General features: G+C 36.4%; 1 protein-coding gene across 1 annotated transcript in view; it reads right to left on the reverse strand.

Moving 5' to 3' along the window:
- The window catches only part of CHID1 (chitinase domain containing 1), a 135,055-nt gene that overhangs the window by 6,195 nt on the left and 108,846 nt on the right, over window positions 1–20,014 (reverse strand). Inside the window, exon 10 of the mRNA XM_082000679.1 lies at window positions 878–958. Within this exon, the coding sequence (XP_081856805.1) occupies window positions 878–958 (81 nt within the window). The remainder of the gene's footprint in view (window positions 1–877; window positions 959–20,014) is intronic.

A 20,014-nucleotide genomic window follows, 5' to 3' on the forward strand; every position in this document is an offset into this window, starting at 1 on the left:
GTAGCTATAGTATATATACAAGGAAGGTATTTTGGAAATAACAAAGTAGTTCTGATTTTTTTTCTTAAATCACCCTAAAATATTTTTTACGCTTGTTTTCAGTGGTGTGTCTTCACATTACCAATGCATTGAGTAATATCCAAGACACAGTTTTGTAGAAGTAGTAGGATTTTGTTTGTATAATTTTACTGTATTTCTTGGTATATTTGCATACCAAAATAGCAAATTATAACTGAGCTTACTAAAATGTTGCTTTTTAAAAAAAAAAAAGAAATCTGTTTTAAATGGATTTTTCCTAGCATCTGGAATTCTCTTGTCATTTCATAATAAAAAGGGAGGACAAAGAAAGTTATTACCCTCTCCCTTCATGCTCTCAGTCCTTTTAAAAACTTCACCTGGAAGTCACTTGATATAATTCTCATTACATTTCTCTACAGTCCATTCCATTTAGTGGAAATCTGTTGCTTGACCAATCTTATCACTAGGACTTGTAAAACCAGGCTCTTGTATCACAGATTTTTCTCAGACCTATTTTTGGCCAAATTATTCATAATCACCCAACAGCTCACATTACTAATTTCAGAGCCTCTGATTAACTGACACTCAGCAGGTAACTTTGACGGATAACTTCTAAGTATATGACTCATCAGACGTCTAAAGATTGTTTTAGTTTATATTAGTTCATTAATCCTTCTCTGATTTACTTCTCGCCTGAGCACTCTTTTATGCTGCAGTTCAGTGTTGACATACAGATCACAAAGAGCAGAATTTCCATTTGCTGAATTCAGCTGCATGCTATAGTTAACTGGTAGTTCATTGTGTACTGGGCCATGCCCAAAAATATTTGCAGAACAGTAAGTTAATAAACGTAACCCACTTTTTGTATTCAAAGTAGTGTTCAGCAATTTTTTCATCCCAGATGATTTTTGGTTTGTGTTCCTTCAAGGTTTCGATATACCTACAAATTGAAAACATAGACACAGAATTAACTTTTTAAAAAGCAGTTATGAAATTACATTGCAGAATTTTCTGAAAAGCAGTTTTACCACATATAGATGTTGAACACTATCAAAAATATCTTCTTGCTGACAATTAATTTCCTCACTCACTTTACAATTTGCCATGTTCACATTTTTAGGCTTTATTTTTAAAGCAATGAATTAATGAATGTTCATGAATTGACAAATCTATACAGGCACATGAAGGCAGTGCTTCAATATTTCTACAGTCTGATTCCTATATGCCAAAGCACAGGAATTGAAGTCATCCCTAGGCTGCACCTAATTGTGTCCTCCAAGGCTAATAATGAAATTCTTAATTATAAGACACTATTATGTGATCACGAAAGTTCTTCTACAAAAGTGGTTTATTTTATCTTCTAAAAATGAAATTTAAAAAGAGCTTGTTTTCAAGGAAAAGTTACTGCTAACTAACTCTGCATATGAATTTTCTCTACCACTGCCTTCTTGGCATTACTCTCTTGCATGGACTTTTTGAATGTGGAATGACCTACCTCACTTGACACAAAGTGAGGACAGAATACTACTTGTACCCAAAAAACTGGATAGAGAACTGGTGTGGAATAGTTAGTATGCTGTAAATTCATGTTCTTGGTTAGCTCACAGTATCGTCTCAGTGTAGAGACAGTGTCTCCTTGTGTCTGCATTTCTGACTGCACAATTGAAACAAAGCTTCTTGCTGCCTTACGTAAGAACACCAGAAGATGGCAAGCTACTGGCAGTGATAGAGGTCACATGGGTGTCACAGAAATAAGAGAAGTCTCTATCACATGTTCCTCTGTCTCTTCCGCACCTTCTTAACCTGCATCTTTGGCCAGCCACAGGGCTGAAGTTAACTCTTTGCAGAGGATGTCGACAGGCTGGATCTATGGGCTGAGGTCAATTGTATGAGGCTTAATAAGGCCAAGTGCCAGGTCCTGCACTTTGGTCACAACAACCCCATGCAACGCTAAGGCTTGGGGAGGAGTGGCTGGAGAGCTGCCCGGCAGAAAAGGACCTGGGGGTGGTCGCTGGCAACCAGCTGAATATGAGCCAGCAGTGTACCCAGGTGGCCAAGAAGGCCAACAGCATCCTGGCCTGTATCAGGAATAGTGTGGCCAGCAAGAGTAGGGAAGTGATTGTGCCCCTGTACTCGGCACTGGTGAGGCCACATCTTGAATGCTGTGTTCAGTTTTGGGCCCCTCACTACAAGAAGGATGTTAAGTTGCTGGAGTGTGTCCAGAGAAGGGCAACGAAGCTGGTGAAGGCTCAAGACCACAAGTCTTACGAAGAGTGGCTAAGGGAACTGGGGTTGTTCAGTCTGGAGGAGGCTGAGGGGAGACCTCATGGCTCTCTAAAACTACCTGAAAGTGGGTTGTGGTGGGGTGGGTGTTGGTCTCTCCTCCCAAGTAACTAGCCATAGGATGAGAGGAAATGGCCTCAAGTTGCGCCAAGGGAGGCTTAGACCAGATATTAGGAAAAATGTCTTTACTGAGACGAGTGGTCAAACATTGGAACAGGCTGCCCAGGGAGGTGGTGGAGTCACCACCCCTGGAAGTATTCAAAAAACATGTTGAAGGGCACTTTGGGACATGGTTTAGTGGGCATGGTGGTGTTGGGTTGATGGTTGGACTTGATGATCTTAAAGGTCTTTTCCAACCTTAATGATTCTGTGATTCTGTGGTTCTGCTGACAACTGTCCTGACTAACATTAGGAGTTTTATCTAGCCACTGACCAAGCACCATCAGTTTCTTTTTTTTCCCTCAGGATTGTTATCGGGAATTTGAATTCCCCATTATCAGTACTCTATCTTCACCATGATTATACAAAGCTCTCACAGGCAAACATGGTGATCATAAGGTAGCATTACAATTATTTTTCTATTTTTGCAAAGTCTATCACAACCATCTCTTCCACAGTATGTCTCATCCTTGCAGTAAATTCTCTGCTTATGACTGGATTTGCATGGAGAAATTTGCCTTCAAATCGTCTTATTTTTAAATCAGAAATTTCCATCTTCTATGTAAAAGATATTATAACTGATTTCCATCAGCCACTATCCTGATTCCATCAGTGCTGAAATTCCACCTCACTATATACTTCAAAAAAAAAGAAGAGAAAAAGTTTGTATTTCTCAGTTTGAAAAAGATTTATTCTCTCCTTTGGTATTATTCTAAATGCAGTTACAACATTCAGCATTGCAGGGAATATCTTCTCTCTTTTGCTGTGGCTTGCTCATTCATATATTGATAAATTGTTGCTTACTGCTAGCAGTTTTAGAAAAGATTTTTGTTTTGTATTTAAGTTAAATGACCCTGAGCCAGGCACGCTATTTAAGTATCAACATAAGCAAACATACAGTAGCAGCTATTGTAGTCTTCCTCAATACACACATGACATGGTACAACGCACCGTTTGAAATAATGCAAGTTAAACCTTGGAACCTGACCATCCCTGTTTAGGACACGCAAAATTTTAAGTTGCAAATATGCAAAGGGTTCTAGTTTTGTATATTTAAAATTCAAGGATACCTTTTAACACCTCGCCCCATTCCAGAATGGCGACTTCAGTAATGAGAGAAGACAACACTCATGTAGAATATGGGACCAAAATATCACAGCCCGGAAGACAAGAATTACCAGCCAAGACAACCTTGCACGCTGTTTTATTCAGGAATGTATGACTTTAGATGGGAAATTCTAATTTAGCTTGCTAAAAATCCCACTGCAATTAAAAAGTGTTCAACATACATATGAACAAGCTTTAAAACCAGAAATGAAACTTGAAGCAATTATTATAGCCTATTATATATTAGGTATATTATTATTATAAAGCTGCTCAGGCATGCACCGCATTTAATGAGAACCCATCCTGATCAGGCACAGAGAATAAATTTCACTTTCTCCTGCTTCTAGGCATTTATCACCACAGTATGTAAGAGCAAAAATTAACAAGTTCATCTTCAAGTCATATCTTTAGTGATGAAACTAGCTCCAAGCTTGAGTTGGGGAAAAAAGAAATATTAAGCCCAAAATTGTCACTACTATCCATTAATTTTGGGGGACCTACTTGAAACATATTAACTTGGTTTTTACACTGTCTCTATAAAGGACAACAAAAATTCAAACTACAGTGTTCAAAACAACTTCAGCTGCAACTTCATTCCCTTCTTCTAGTCATTTGCCCCAGTCTCTATTTATTTTCTTGCAGTAAAACATACAGGAGCTTTACAGGCAACATCTTCCAGATACCGCATATTTCCTATTATCTCTGTGCTATCCTACTACCTGCATTGTAAGCAGAAGGGTTCCTGCCTAAAACTGCAGCACCTGTATCACAACACACTTGCTTAACTCAAACTAATACTTACCCAGGCACTCAACATATCTCCTAGCTGAGGTGGTACCTGACTCAACAAATATTTGATAGGCAGTTATTTAAAAATTAAAAAAAAAAAAATTGAAAAGATAAATTTTCCACCACACTGACCCAGACAAGCATGGGATATCAGTATGCCTGGGTGCAAGTGATCTAGATTCATTTCCAGGTTTTCAAAGAGGAAAAGGGATGGGCATGGAGCTTATCACAGCCAGCCTTCTTCTTACCACCTCTCACCTTCACTCTTCTCCCTTCGACTCATATTTATTGCTATTTTTCTCTGCTCTCTTTCTAATTTATCCCTCTTTCTACTGCCACTGTCTGAGTTTGCATCTGCTTTTATACTCCTATCCAGACTAATTTCTTTGCTTCATCCTCTGTCAGCTCCTAACTTAGTAGCTTTCTTCTTTTACCAAGCTGCCTCAGCAGTTAAAAGTACAATAAATACTGAAAACTCAGCTTCACTGCCTTGCACTACACATTTCCTGGGAAGTTTGTGACCATTTGCAGGGAAAGTCATGCTGTTTCTCTGGTCCTAGCCTGAAATGAGGTCAGCACAGATGAAGTATCTGGAATGTTGAAGCCAGTCTCTAAAGAATGTATAAATGATAAATTTGCATGGATTATCAGCAACAGTAACAAAAGGCAGATGCCACCTGCATGTCCACCTTGGAAATATTTGTTCTTAAACAAAGAACTGCCATTCTGGTTCGTTTAAATAGGCCTTGGTCTAACTTACCCAAAGCAACATTTTTGTTCCCCAGAACACTCCTCCTTGATAATAGTTATGTAGCTAAAGTATCAATGCAGTTTTCACAACTGGGCTTTGAAAGTTTAGAAGTTACGACCTAGTAAAACTATGGCCACATAATGCAAAAGTGTTTGGAAACGATTTTAAGTCTGCCTGCCACCTTTCATACAAAACTTCAAATCTGCAGTGTTTTACTGCAATTTACTGCCATACCTCTGTCAAAAAGGACACTTCTTGATCTACAGACACTGACTGTTATTCTTATGACTCTGATACTCCTGGTTATAGATCCACTGGCAGGGTTGGACTAAAACAAGAATTTCCTTCTGCAGAGTAAATGAGAAGCCAGAATGTACATATTATGAAGTACCTGTAAAGTCAGTCCTGCCAAATACGTGTATCTATGAAGAACACTAACATGGATACGCCTACAAACTACCGCACTTTGCTGCACATTCAACTAATAAATAAAGGATCCAGAAGAAAGGTTGTCAGGATTTATGGCTGGTGTTCCTTTTCAACGACACTTTTCTTCCAAAACATGAAAAATGGTATGGCACTGGAACATGTTAAGGTAAAAACCTTAACATCTGGGATCTGTAGTCCCCCTGAAGAAGGTATTTATCTTCATGGATAATGCTTTTTCACCAAGAATATAAAGAAACAAGTCTCTAGTATTATCTTTTGCAACAAGAATATCTATTCTAGGAAAATACATAGCTTCATATATAATTATTAGACTAGGATTTATTTACAAAGATTAACTTTTTTAAACCTCAGGTGCTTTGCTTTACTAGTCCTGAGCCACTTTTCAACAAAAAAGCTTTAGTGAAAAGGAAACCACTAATGAGCATACATCCCATTTTGATGTTCTTTTCTAACACTTCACATTTTGTCTTCAGTTCTCACATGAACAAAACTCTGACTAGAAGCAACAGGTCTCTAATCAGAAGGGAGGATCATTTGCTCCTGCTGCAGCAAACTGAGCTTGTCTTCCACTATGGCGAACTTGAGTGATTCAGTCAAAGGATAAAAAATACTATTCAGCTTGAAAAGCTGTACCACACATTTTCTTTTCAGTCTGCTTCAGTTACAATAGACACAACTTAGTTATTAAACCCTGAACCTACCAGGAATTGCATCTTCACAACTGACCATCAAGAGTGCCTATAGCATGGCAGCAAATGTTCTGGACTCAACTAGACAGGGTCCATTTTCCGCCTCTCCAGGGAGTTGTATCTCTTAATAAAAGTAGAAGTCACATAAAAGGCCGTATTCTAAAGACCAAGAGTTTAGATTTCTGATGCAAAACAAATAAACAGAAATACCTCCAAAACTGTTTTTATGGTAGTAATCCTAAGGATATTCCCTATTTTGGTAAGTATCTTCCAAACAGCACTGGTGAGTCTCCCCATTGCTCTGTGTACATCAGGACAACGTGTGAAAGGGCAAATACCCATCTTCGAAACAAGATTTTTTCAGAGAAGAAATATAGGTATATAAACTGTAAGTCAACACTTTTTATTTAATGTTTAATTTCAACTACCACAACACTTTCATATTTTAGCTGTTTAAGCTTTTCTTAAACTATTTCCTTTTTGGTGGGAGAAAATGTCAATATGATCTAGAGACATTTTTAAACTTTAAATTGAAAAGGTTTTAAAAGTGAGAATTTTTTGCCTTCTCTGCTTTTTAGAAGATCATTTCTAAAGAACAGCTGCAAAACTGCTGAATGTACTACAAGCTACTAAATAATTCACCCATGAAACTAACAGTTTTGATAAAGGATGTCTTCAATGGTAATAAATGAAAATACAAAAGGAAGAAAATTTGAAAAAGAAAAAATATTATATAGAGATTTTGAGTTCTTACTCACTTGATCCCCAAAATTGCAGCTTGCAAAAAATAGAGATGCTTTGCAATTTAATGATCTTTAGATATTAGCCTTTAAATAGTTTTGTGAGCATGCATAAATTTATGAAAAGCCTATTTCAGAGTGACTAATAGCATAATATTATCTGTATGTGCGTGTGTGTGTATATATAGAGAGAGTATTATATAGTGTGCATTAATAAAAGTCAGTAATAAGCTGAACAATGAAGTAAACTTTCAGAACACTGGCCCCATTAGAATCTCTGAAGCATGTTTTACTCAACTCTTCTCACCATTCAATACTCAAGAACACATATTTACTACATATAAGTATACACTTCCAACTTTAAAAGGTGGTAAAGTTGTATACGACTATAACCCTTTCCTACACATTTAAAGAATCCAGATTTTATTAAAACAAATCCCACAAGTTTTTTTCAAAATCAAATAGGTTATTTAAGAAAAAGACAGCTAGTACGTGTCTTCTAAATAATCAAAAGAACACACTAACATTAAAATAGGCTTTACTCTGAGGATTTACGCATTTGAGTGGACATCACACTCTAGAAGCCTTATCTATTCTGTCTGCAGGTATGATATTAAAAAATAGTTCTGTTAAGATCTTTAGATTATTTCATGTAAAACAGCTTAAAACCAAATACCATTTGCAGAGAGACACCGATCTGTTCACTTCCATTACTGTGGGGTGTCTTGGGTAAAGCTGTTAAAGTACCCAAGTAGCATCCAAGAAATGAGAAATCTATAAACAAGTGTCATCTTTCTCTATTAATCCTCTCTTTTTACTGTTTTAATAGTAACAGGTTTCCAACAGAGTAGTTTCTCTGTGGGTGTGTTGCTTTCTCTAAGTTTCATAAAGTCATTCTCACTGATTTTTTCCACAGTACTTCATCACTGACTTGACAGATGACACTTTTTGATGCTTCCCCACCAACCTCACGCAAACTGTGCGCCATAATGCACAAGCCAAGCCATGATGTACCAGCCCAATGAAAATAAGCAGAACCTCAGCAACATTTCTACCATTACTTAGGGCTCTTCAAAAGTGCATCTTGTTTAGCATTCTCAAAGTAATTTAGAAACAGCAATACTTTGGTGGACACAACTGCAGAGAGGCAGCCAAGTATTCCTATTTTGTAGTACTCTGGAGACACAGAAGACAGCGTCAAGCTTTTCAGAAGTGTTCTTGCTCTTGTCTCAGGGAAACAACAAGCATTAGAACCTTTCAGTGCCTTACTACAGCTACAGAAGAAAGCACAAACATTACAGCGTTTCCATGTATAGAGGTTTACATGTTAATAGTGTCCCCTATCCTTATTTAACTGCACAGAAGTTTTATAAAGAAAAAAGCCCTGTCTGAGAGTGTATGCAATGGTACAAATTACCCTAGGGAACTGTGAGTAGCGCATGCTAACTTTTCTCAATATAATAAAAATGGTGGTTCTTTACAAAAAAGAAAACAAAGTTACAGTTAGGTATTTATCAAAGAATAGAAGTAATCATACATAAGGCAGAAAAATAGTAAAAGGTAATTCATAGAATCATAGAATAGTTTGGGCTGGAAGGGACCTTTAAAGGTCATCTAGTCTAACCCCCCTGCAATGAGGGACATCTTCAACTAGATCAGGTTGCTCAGAGCCCTATCCAACCTGACCTTGAATGTTTCCGGGGTGGGGCAAAAAGGTGTTAACATCTATATATTTAAGGTTTTGACTCAAACTGACAGATATGACAGAAACATATGAAAATCTCCTTAAAGAAAACAGGATCTTTATTTCTAAGCCGAACAATATTTCTCAGACAATGGAGACATAACTAGATTGAGGCAGAAGGTTTGCATGTCTTTTTGTATACCTTCAATAAGACACGGCTGTTCAGCAGCTCCATTTTATTTTGTAATTATACAGATACTTTTTTTGTTCTGTTCTTCTATTTTTCAAGACACCAGGGACTACAAAATGTGAACATTTTTTTCCAGTGCAAATTATTTATGATAACAACTGTTTACTAAGTTGCTTTTTGTTTGTATGCATCACCTTTGCATATTTTCTATCAGAAATCTTTGTTGTTCTTGACAATAACTAAGTCTCAACTCTCTAGCTAAAGCATCAGACACTCTTTTTGCTTGTATTTGTTCAGTTAGACACAGATTTTTCTTTCCAATTTATCTAATCTAACACATGACAGGTCAGTATTTATAGTGGGGTTTGGTTTTGGCAGCCTTTGCTGTCTTGAAAGAATGAGTTCGTTGCCTTTAAAAGCCCACTGTATCATCTGGACTACTTCTTCTGCTCTAGCCAAAGGGCACTCTCCTGTCAGGCAGAAGGCAAGTTAATGGTAGCATACTTCACTGTGCTAGAACAAAAACCAGGACTCAGGCAAGCTCACAGACACAAAAAAGCACAAGAGAACTGAACGAAAAAAAGCATACTGTTATGGACCACCTCAAGTAACTAGTCTATTTAGTCACACAAAAAAAAGTTTAGTTTGACTATGAGCTAGAGCCTACAGGTTCCACAGGGAAAGAATGTTTTGGGATTTTTTTAATGAAGTCTGTATATCGGTCAATTTGAAGTCTTTGATAAAAACGTATCTTCATTTGGTCTTGATTGCTTTAAAGTGCTTGATTCACTTTAAAAAACATGACTATTCAATAAAAATGTGATGTTGTCTTCGGTATTCATCACAGAATTAATACCAAGTAGGCATGCTACTGGGCAAACAAAGAGTAACAATATTCTCTGTCAAATTAGGAAACAGGTCACCTCAAGGTTAACATTTTTTCTGACTCATTTCAGTTATGAACTATACCAGGCAGAGCTCTCCCTATGTGCTAAGTTGAAATTAAGTAGAAAGGAGAAAAAATTGCAGATGTGTAAAATAGTCTAATATAAATAATTTAATAATTTAAAAGTTGATATGAAGTAGGTCCTTCCCTCTCTCACACTTCCTATTACATAATTTAAAATGTTTTCATTAGCCATCACAACTCTTCTATACATCAGGGATAACTTGAGGAGCCTCATTTAAAGCAGATTGTCTGAATACATTTTGCAGCTCTAAAATGCAGCACACTGTGAAAGGTTCACAGGTTCACTGGTCCACATGGCTTGATAAAACTACCATTATTTATACAAACACACTTAGATTACTCTGTGTTGTCTCTGTTAATAACCAAGTTGATTCACCTATTCTATATTGTCTAAATCCTACAACATAGCTTGTTTATACTACATAGCAAAGTGGCAACTCAAGTGTTTGATAGTACCAGCACAATGTACTTATTCCTAGCAGGGCCAATCAAAAGCCTAGTGCTATTTGAGCTTAGTGAGACGTTTAACATCTGCATGCATGCAAATTGTCGTAGAGTTGAAAACATATTGTTGCATTACTAATGAAAAGACAATTTCAACAAAATAAGTAGACTCGTCAAGAGCAGTACTTATTATATGACTGTATGTCAAATCATATAATCTGCACTTAGTTATTAAAATATTGTATTAATTTTATACTTTATTTTAAAATCGATGTAATGTTCCAACTATTCATTATGATACTAGGAAAAAGTAGAAGAATATCTCATTTTTACTAACTCTAGTCACAAAAGTATTAGGGTAAGAAAAGTATTAAGGAGAATACTCAGAAAAAAAGACTTTGTCAACAAAGTACCTAACTTTCTTGCAGGATGTAAAACTTAAGCAGAACTTCCCCATCCTGAAAAAAGAGAAAATCAGAGCTTTCTTAAAAAAAAAAAATTAAAAAATCACTTGCCTCATTAGGTCTCTGTATAGATATATACTTTGGGTTTCTTTATTTTTCTCTCTCCAGATAGATTTGGAATCTGGATCTTTTGTGGCATGTGGAAAAAAAAGGACAGAATGTGGAGGTCTGTATCAAATAGAAATCTTTCTAGAGACCTCCATGTAGTCATGGATAACTGCACTGCGGAAATAACCCTCTTTTCAGGACAAGCCTCAGACTACCAATGCTGTTTCAGAATGACTATACCAGAAGATGCTATAGTGCAATGCCAGAATTTGCTTTTAACAGTGAAAGCATTGCTTACTCCTACCATACTAAGGTAGTTTCCACCGTAATCCAGGATAAGAATAATCTCAACACCAAAGATTTTAGCATATGAATTTCCACTAGACGCTAAGAGTAGTAAATTAAAGGTGAAATAAATTATACTGGATAATAAATAAATAGTCGTGCTGTCAAAATTAAATATGCAAAATGTATAAATTATGTAACAAGCACCTACTATGTGGAAGAGAAGCATCTTAGTCACAGAAATGTTATCCTTACAGAATTCTGAAATACTTAAACATGCTGCCAGGCTTGTACGAGAATGACTATGTCTAAAGCAGAATTGAAAATATGCATTGTTGAGAAGCCAACTGGTGATTCTTTCCTCAGTCAGGGTCAAACCACCACACTTACATTACTGCAGCTTAATGCCCATCCTTCATAGAAGAAACACAGGTCCTAATAAATATTTTTAAGGTGATGTATCATCATGTAATGGTAGAAGTATTACTCCTTCCTAGACTAATAAAAACATAAAAGCTTAAATTCTACTCCAGCTCACCCAATACTCTGGCTTACTACAGATTCTGAGACATGACATAGCCTCTCTACTTAAAACTACTTCTCAACATAATGAAAACTAATGCTTGTTTATCCCTACAGGTTTGTTTCAAGAATCAGCAGGTTCATCCTACAGAAAAAAAAAATCTTTGAAGATAAACTGATAGTTTAAGGGTACATTTTCTGAAATGCTTAAGTAACGCCCAACTGAGGTTGAAGTGTTTTCAAATACATTAAGTACAATACTGTGCTCCATTCTTCCAAGAACTGACATAATAGGTAATGCATATGAAAAAGTGAGGCTGTATATCTTTGGATGCGAGGCTGAACAAAGTTCAGATACACTACTATATCCACTGTTCAGCTTCAGCTGTAAATAACAAAAACTAAAACTATGCTAGTTCTGTTGCATGTCAGGTTGGGTTTGTTGGGGTGTTTTTTTACACACATCATGAAAGCTTTCCAGACTTTCCTCTTGCTCAAAATATACAAATCAGCTATATTCATACAGTGCTACACAGATTAGCTATGAAAACTCTGTTATACTGGATTTGCAGCCTGGTCAGATTCAGATGATCTTAATCCAGTGTATAGGAGATGAAATCTAATCCACTCCAGCTATGAAAATGAAGGTTAGGTGCTCAGTCACCTACTTTGATATTCTTAATTCTTCCAAGACTACTTAATTTAAAAAGGTAGATATAAAAAAATCACATTTCTTTTCCATCCTTGCCTAAAAGGTCAGATGATCTTAATCAGTGGACATGACTACTAACTCTTCCAGTTGTTTCTTCCGTCTCTATTCAACCACTCCTGAATTAAAACAATCCCAATACAAACACAAGGTCAATAGCAATGTTACCAACCAGATTTAACAACCACAAAAGCCAGCAGGAACATCTTTTCCTCACCCTATGTCAGTAAAGGAGCAGCTCAGCTCTTCTTCCAAGCCCCCACCTCAGCCCTGTCTGACCTGGGTCTGGGGTACTGGAGGACAATCTTTGTGGTTGACAGGAGGCCTGTGCCAGGTAGGTGCTCAAGCCCACTCTTTCCACAGGGTTGCTAAGAGGCCCTGGCTGAGACAGATGGGCAGGGGCTACGCCCCATGCAGGGCATGGTTACAGGAAGGTTACACTTGGTATCAAAGGAGAATGAAAGGGAACATACATTGGGTGCAAGCAGCAGAAGGCACCAAGGATGGGAGAAGGATGCTGTGACTGAAGGGGAAGATTGGCTAGCAGTGTAGCTCCCAGGTGACCTTTTCTAGTCAGGCAGAGCACAAAACTTGCAGGCTGTAGGACTCTGGGTATGTAAAACTGACTGAGGTCAGTAACAGCCTTAGGAGAGAAATGCTGGCTCTGTTCTCTCTCCAGAAATAGAAGAAATAGTTTAAGCCAGACAGAAGCAGTGTCATCTGCAAGGAACCAGAACTTCAGGTGATGAACAAAACTAACTACAGTAGGAGACTGTAGCCTGAGAAAGCTGACCACTATTTGGATTCCATCTGCTTCACAAGAAGCTGAAAATGAGACACAGAAATAGATCTCCTTTTCCAAGTACCCTCAGAAGAGTGTTCAGTTTCCTTAGCCGACAATCATGTCATGCCTACAATTTCCACTACCAGTATCTCTGCCTGCTCCTCCCTGGCCTCATGACTAGTGGGTTTTCAGTAAAACATGACCTGTGAAAGCCAAGTTGATACAAAATGCTACACCATAAAAGTGATCCAGTTGTTGAACAGCCCTCTCCCTTCAAAGCTGTAGGAATATCCATACCTTCCAAATCTCCTGAAGGCAGCCTCTGCTACTGTGGCCTTGCACTTTGGCACGTAAGACATGCTTCATTCTTAAACTATGGGAAGAACAGTCCAAGCAGCAAGAAGGCAGCATTCACCACTGCCTTGTGCAGCTCTGCTGCAGATCCTTAAGATCCCAAGCATCCTGCTGAATGCAACAAATCAAATGCCTTTGAGAATGGTCTTAATGTCATCCCACCAAACAAATTCATGGTATTATTTCCTCCATCCAGGACACTGCCATACTCCCAGCTATCAGAGTCCTAGGACAGTAATTTTCAATGCGGCTATGACAAACAAGGACAAAATATCCACCATTTACTTGAACTTTTGTAGTAAATGCTTTCAAAATGCAAGAATATTTATCAAAATAATGGTATTTAAGTAATTCCTTATTCAAAGAAAAATAATTCCATAAAAGCAATTGTGATAAACTATCTAAAAGAAGCTATGAAATGACAAAGTTGCTCAAGCTTTTTGTATCTTACTGTGCTGCTCTAGTTTGCTGATAAATGCTACCCACACTAATGTATCTGAAACCTACTTGAGGTTATGCTCCTAAATGGAAGCACATTTAGTATTCTCTGGCTTTTAGAGGTAGCAAAGACCAAAACCCAGCAAGTTTTGCTCTTACATCTAAAGTTAATCTGCCAAATTCTCATTCTTGATAAATCTGACTAAAATAGGACTTCCAGGTTATCACACACGTGGTTTTTCAAAATTGTCAGGGTTCTTTTGTTCCAATTTTTACTTTAATTATCTGGCATGTCAATTAAATTCTGGTATTTCATCACCTGTCATGTCTCAAGTTCAACCTCTGAAGACCTAACACCAAACACTTTCTGTAAGATAAAAGAAACACAGTTCAGGGATAGTTTTTTTGTCATGAAGTAGTTATAGATGTGCAGTAATAAATTTAAATAAACAAGCACAATACAGCAAATAGTTTTATCTTCATATGAAAGGAAACATAAATTCGACCCCTCACTGGGAAGATTGTAACTAAAGAAGGCAACTACACTGAACGAAAATCTACAGCATATCAGTAAACTCTACAAACTTCCAGCGTCCTATGAAGCTACGAACTATATATGCTTTTCCATCTTTTGGGACCAAGTTAAGTGAAGAACAGAGAACATTTCTGCTAACTTTTGAGTTCATTTTTTGTATTTGGCAGAGGATTTTTCTCCTCTCAGCTGACCATGTTTTAGTCACAGTTATATAGATTTATTCTGGATTTACATCAATGGAAATAATCTAAGACTTTCAGCCTTTGTTTTTTGAAAATCCATGTAAATTACTATTAATCTTTCATAAATAATGCAAATCTCAGAGGGTTAGTGTATTTTTAACATGCCTTAGAAAAATCTAGATGGCATATAATTCCTCCTTTTTTGTCATGACTTGAATTGAAGATGGCCTATGAGGTAATGAGCTATATTTTATCCAATGAGAATAGAGATTTATGCCCTTTTAAGAAACTATCTTCGTCAGGGCAGTTAAGTAAATATCTGAGAACACGGATTTTAAATCTCTAGGTATTTAGTTAAAATAATACATATTCATGTGGCAGTGTTCAGTTTTAAAGAAAGGCCTGCCACCTTTCATCATGAAAAAACAGCAGAACGTCTTCTATCTTTCCTGTAACTTCGACAAATATTTGTATATTTTCATCTGTTCAGTTTCTGCTAAACAAACTTATCTGTGCCAGCTGCTAAAATCTGTTCAATCATCATCAGGTTATGTCTAAATTTTAAAGCAAAAACTAATATGCATATATTTATTCAAAATTACTTCCAAAATAACTGTTACTTAAATCACTTAGACAACACTTGGCAACTATCACAAATCACTTAGGCAACACTGGGAGTGCAAATCAAGGGAAAAAATTATGTCCACCACATTTTCTTCCCTTTAAATTAAACTGCACTGCTTTTTGCATTAACCATAACTATGGCCCTCTATCAGGTATACAGTACTCTGTACACAGAGGTTCTTCGGTTTGCTGAAGAAATTGTTGATTTAGAGGAACAGTGTAAAGCAGAATTATACTCACAGCATATGTAGGATCTGTGTACATTCTAAAGTTTTCTTAACACGTGGGGAAGCTAGAAAATAATTCCTTTTGCTGTGTTTGAATGATAGAAGTTTGCTTTTTGCAAGTATTTGAGCAAATTCAGACAGTAAGCTTTCACAATTTATCCTAGTACGCTGCTAAAGATAAAACAGTAGGGCGTTTATGTATCTGAAGTGGTTCCATATGCAAATATAGTAAATTGCAATAGCACTTTCCAAATACTATCACTTTGCATTCCCTACACAAGTCATCCAACACAGGGAGTAATCACCAGGTACAGCTGTCTAATCAATAGAAGAGTGTCCTTTGAACACTTACTAATTGTAAATCTAAACAAGTTAAATATTAAAAACCACTATGATATGCATGTAACAGAAGGCAAATCCAGAAAACCCAAAGCAAAATTAAAAGAGAAAAAAATCCTGCAAGGCATCAATTACTAAAAACATAGTGGAAGAGAGACAGATACGATGTGAAATGAAGAAACAATGTCTGTTTTTTAAAGAAACAACTGTTGGGAAGAAAGTTTAAATTTTCCTTTTTTCATCTGATTTCATCAGCGAACGTTGCTTTTTTCAAAGAATCAAGAAAAGTATTTGATTATTTTATTTTTAAAAATGGATTCCATTGAATTAAGTCTGGCAAGATACAGAATAGTTTCATTGCCACAAAGAAGTAAATTTTGCTACCTTAAGGCACGCCTGAGTGGAGAAATAAAACTTTACTTTTCATTACAAAGAGCCATTTCAAAACTATATGGCAGAGGTACCATCTGGGAATAAGTCCCTGTGCCCCACATACCTAATTATCACAAGCTCCTGCTAGAGTCATATGCACAGAGATGAGGTGTGTAAGTAAGTAAAGAAAACATAAAAAGAGGATGATTGCAAAGCTAGAATATTAAGAGAAACAGATGGGACTGTCAACTGTAAAACTCCAAAGTCCTACAATGCAAGAACATGAATAACATGGAGAATTGTGCTTGCATTAGATGAAAAAGTTCCAACTGCAGTCACTGAAAGACATACTGACCTATGTTTGGGATTGGTAAAGCTTTTGCTGGGTATTATTTTAACTGTGCTTACTTAAATAAGATGGAGGGCTGTAATCTGTTCCGCTTTCATTTTCCATTGCAGCTATTGCAGTAAACCTCAGTACTGCTTTACATACATTGCAGTTTACAGTATAGCTATTGCACCACTTCAGAAGCTCTTTTATTTCAATCCCCACCCCAGGATGGCACAGTTTTCTCTTTAAGCAAAGCACTATTACCGCAAGATGATGGATTCTGTCTTCAGCATCAAAAAATGGTTGGTAAATCAAATCCAGAAGTCCTGAAGAGATATTAAAATTACCCTCTCAGACCATGGAGAGGAGGAGAGGAAAAAAAAAAAAAAAAAGGAAGAAAACGAGGTCCTTGGCTTTTCAATAAGCTGTGATTCCGTAACTGGGATCGGTTGAACTAGGTCTTCTGAGTGATTTTGGCACTTGCTGACTTGAGGTCCCAAATGTTATGCTGTGAGTAATCTTCCCCCCTCCAAAGCTCTACATTTGTGGATTATGATGACTGCTGTCCTTGATCAAATGCTCCGAAAGTTTCCATGCAGAGGACCAAATTAGGAGGAAAAACAAAAGAACCTGCAGCAACACACGACTGACTGCCGAAATACAGAGAAAACCACTAAAAAGGCCAAACCTAATTTTATCAGGCCATTGTCTATGTGAATATCACATCAGGCAAGGTCTAAATATATGACACATTATAGGTTTCTTAAGCCGACACAAAGAGACAAAGGAAAAAAAAGAGTGGGGCCAAGAGCTAATTTTTATCCATTAACATTTCTGAGCAAGCAACAGCAATTCAAATATGCTGGATACTTTTTTGGATCCTAAGGAATGAAGAGAGAGATCATTAGACCTATTAATTTATATTCACAAAATATATATTCCAATTACAAGTAGTTTCTGACCCTTTCTGGCTCCACAGTCATTGCAAGAACATCTTTAATTACTTGCCTCTTTTGCAATAAAATACAATTAAGCAGTACTAATTATTTGACATGAGATATTTTAAGTATGGAAGAGGTTAATCAGTTGCTATAACAACATAATTTAATGAACTTGACTGGCAGGTATTACAGATTCTCCTCCCATAGCAGAACTGCACCTCCACTTTCAAACCTATTATCTTTGTTGCAATTTGTACCAACAATAAAATAAGAACATATTGAATAGAAGAGTGCTGAAAGAATTCATAAAACCATCACACAATTTCACACTTCAGGATGATACATAAACATTAAGCAATTAAGACAGAGGTGGGAAGGCTACTGATTAAAATAAAGAATCCATTTGGAAACAAGTTCTTTCTCTGAAAGACAGAAGTGTGGGATAATGTTATAAATTAAACTAGACAAAAGCAATACCAATCCAGTCAGTAATTGCGGGGATTCTGTATAATAAAACCCTGACTTCTTCCTACAAGGGCAGCAACCAAATATGCCACGATGTATAAATATTTCTTCCGAACTACTGCAGCAGCATTAGCATAAGTCTAGAAAGAAATAACTTAACACAGATATCAGAAAATTAGAAAAACTTTTGAAATTGCTTTACATCGTTCCAGATAATCTTCATTGTGTCCCCCAAAAGTATGCCTGGTCATAGAGGGAAAGTGGAAGCTAAGAAGTTACCAAGTTAACAGAAGAGCAGTTTTAGGGAAGTATATTATATGACAAGATTGTGTAATTTCAGGAGCACTTTGCTCTAGCTTACAGCTAACGCAAGTTATACTGTTCACCATTTGAATTTGGTCAACCACTCAAATTTTATTTTTAACACAATGAAAGGATGAGTAATTTAAAAGGAATTCAGAAAGGCATTCAGTTTTTACGGATACAGAAACATCATTCTGTAAAGAATCGGTTCTATAATTTTGAGTGCAGAAAGACAATACAGAGATTTTACAGAATCAGAGGTACTGTTTCATTCCAGCAAATAGATCTATGTTGTTTATAATAAAATACAAGTAACATATCCAAGTTTTCTTACCTTTTCATTTCAGTTACTGGATACTCAAAATTAAATGTAAAGCCAACACAGGGTATTCATGTTTGTTTTTACCCAGAGGTGAAATAATTTATTGAAAAGCTTCAGCTCTAGTAATTAGAATTGATGGAAATCACTAGAATTTTGTAACTGTATTATCTGTCACTACCTACAACATCAAACATAACAGAAGAAAAAAAATTTTTGATTGATGTCTCATTATTTACCTTCACTGCCAAACCTTCCTTCTTATGACTTCTTTAGCAAGTCAAACCAACTTCTGAGTCAAGGACTCACAAGCGCTTTAGAAAGCCATACACACCCACCATTTTGCCAGCATCAAATCAATCCTGTCCCTCCTGTCTTGAACAAATAGGCAAAACCTACCTCTGCTCCTCTGCTAGTCAGTGTTAACAGAACACAAATACTTGCAATTGGTTCCATGAACATTTTCAAAAGATAGTTTAGCTAAATCATAAATTAAGAGACTACTCAAAACATTAAGATATTTTAGTAACATTTAAGGAAACACAAAAATATAGAAATAAACCTAAAATGTTTATTTAGTAGTCAATGTAAACAGCAGCAGCTTTTTTTTGCTGCTTGATTGGTTTTCAGATGCATCTCAGGGAATTTACAAGTAAAATGGTGTGTCTACTATTGAAGCATAACGTTCTGATTCTATAACAAAAAACATGTTTGAGGTTTTGCTTTGGTTTTAAAACATTTTAATTCTTACATAAATTTAAGCTTATTTTATTCTTCAAATGTATGTGGAGTCTTAATTCGTATCTTAAAATCTATGAAATATTTCAGTATAACATACTTGAATATTTTCCTATGAAAGCTCTCAGAAGGACGTATTATATGAACTTCTGGGGGTAAAAATTAGGGCAATATCACCAGCTTTACCACCCCAGCATTAATATGGAAGAACAACTGATAGAACAAGTGCACCATAATTAATCACAGGATGCATATACATGTATCATATTTAAGGAAAGGAAAAGAAATGAAAAGGATCAAAGAAGTGTTTCAAAAGGACAGAAATATATTAGGGTTAAAACCAACTTATACACATGAAACAGATTTTGCTAGAAACAGATGCATATGTGACATTGCATTTTACTTCCAATGTTACTGCCATTCTACAGAATGGTAAGACAGCTACATATAATACAAACATCTTCAATTTTTCCACACAGTACTGAAGTCTACTGGCTTAGGATTTCCACAACTATTTAAACTAGCATCAACTACTATTTGACTTGCCTCTTAAAGTATTTTCAAAGAGGAATAGAAGACTATGTGGTCTGTTGTTTAGTTTAATTTTCACAGCTACTAAGAAAACAATGCATTCATTAGCCCAGAATGGAAAGTCACATCTGAGAGGTGAGATCTGTTAGACTGTAGGATGCTATTATTGATAGTACTCCACTCCACCCTCACATACAGTGAAGAATACAGTCCTTATGTATGGAAAGAA

Source organism: Phaethon aethereus, assembly GCF_964289735.1.
Source record: "Phaethon aethereus genome assembly, chromosome: 5".
Taxonomy (NCBI): Eukaryota; Metazoa; Chordata; class Aves; order Phaethontiformes; family Phaethontidae; genus Phaethon; species Phaethon aethereus.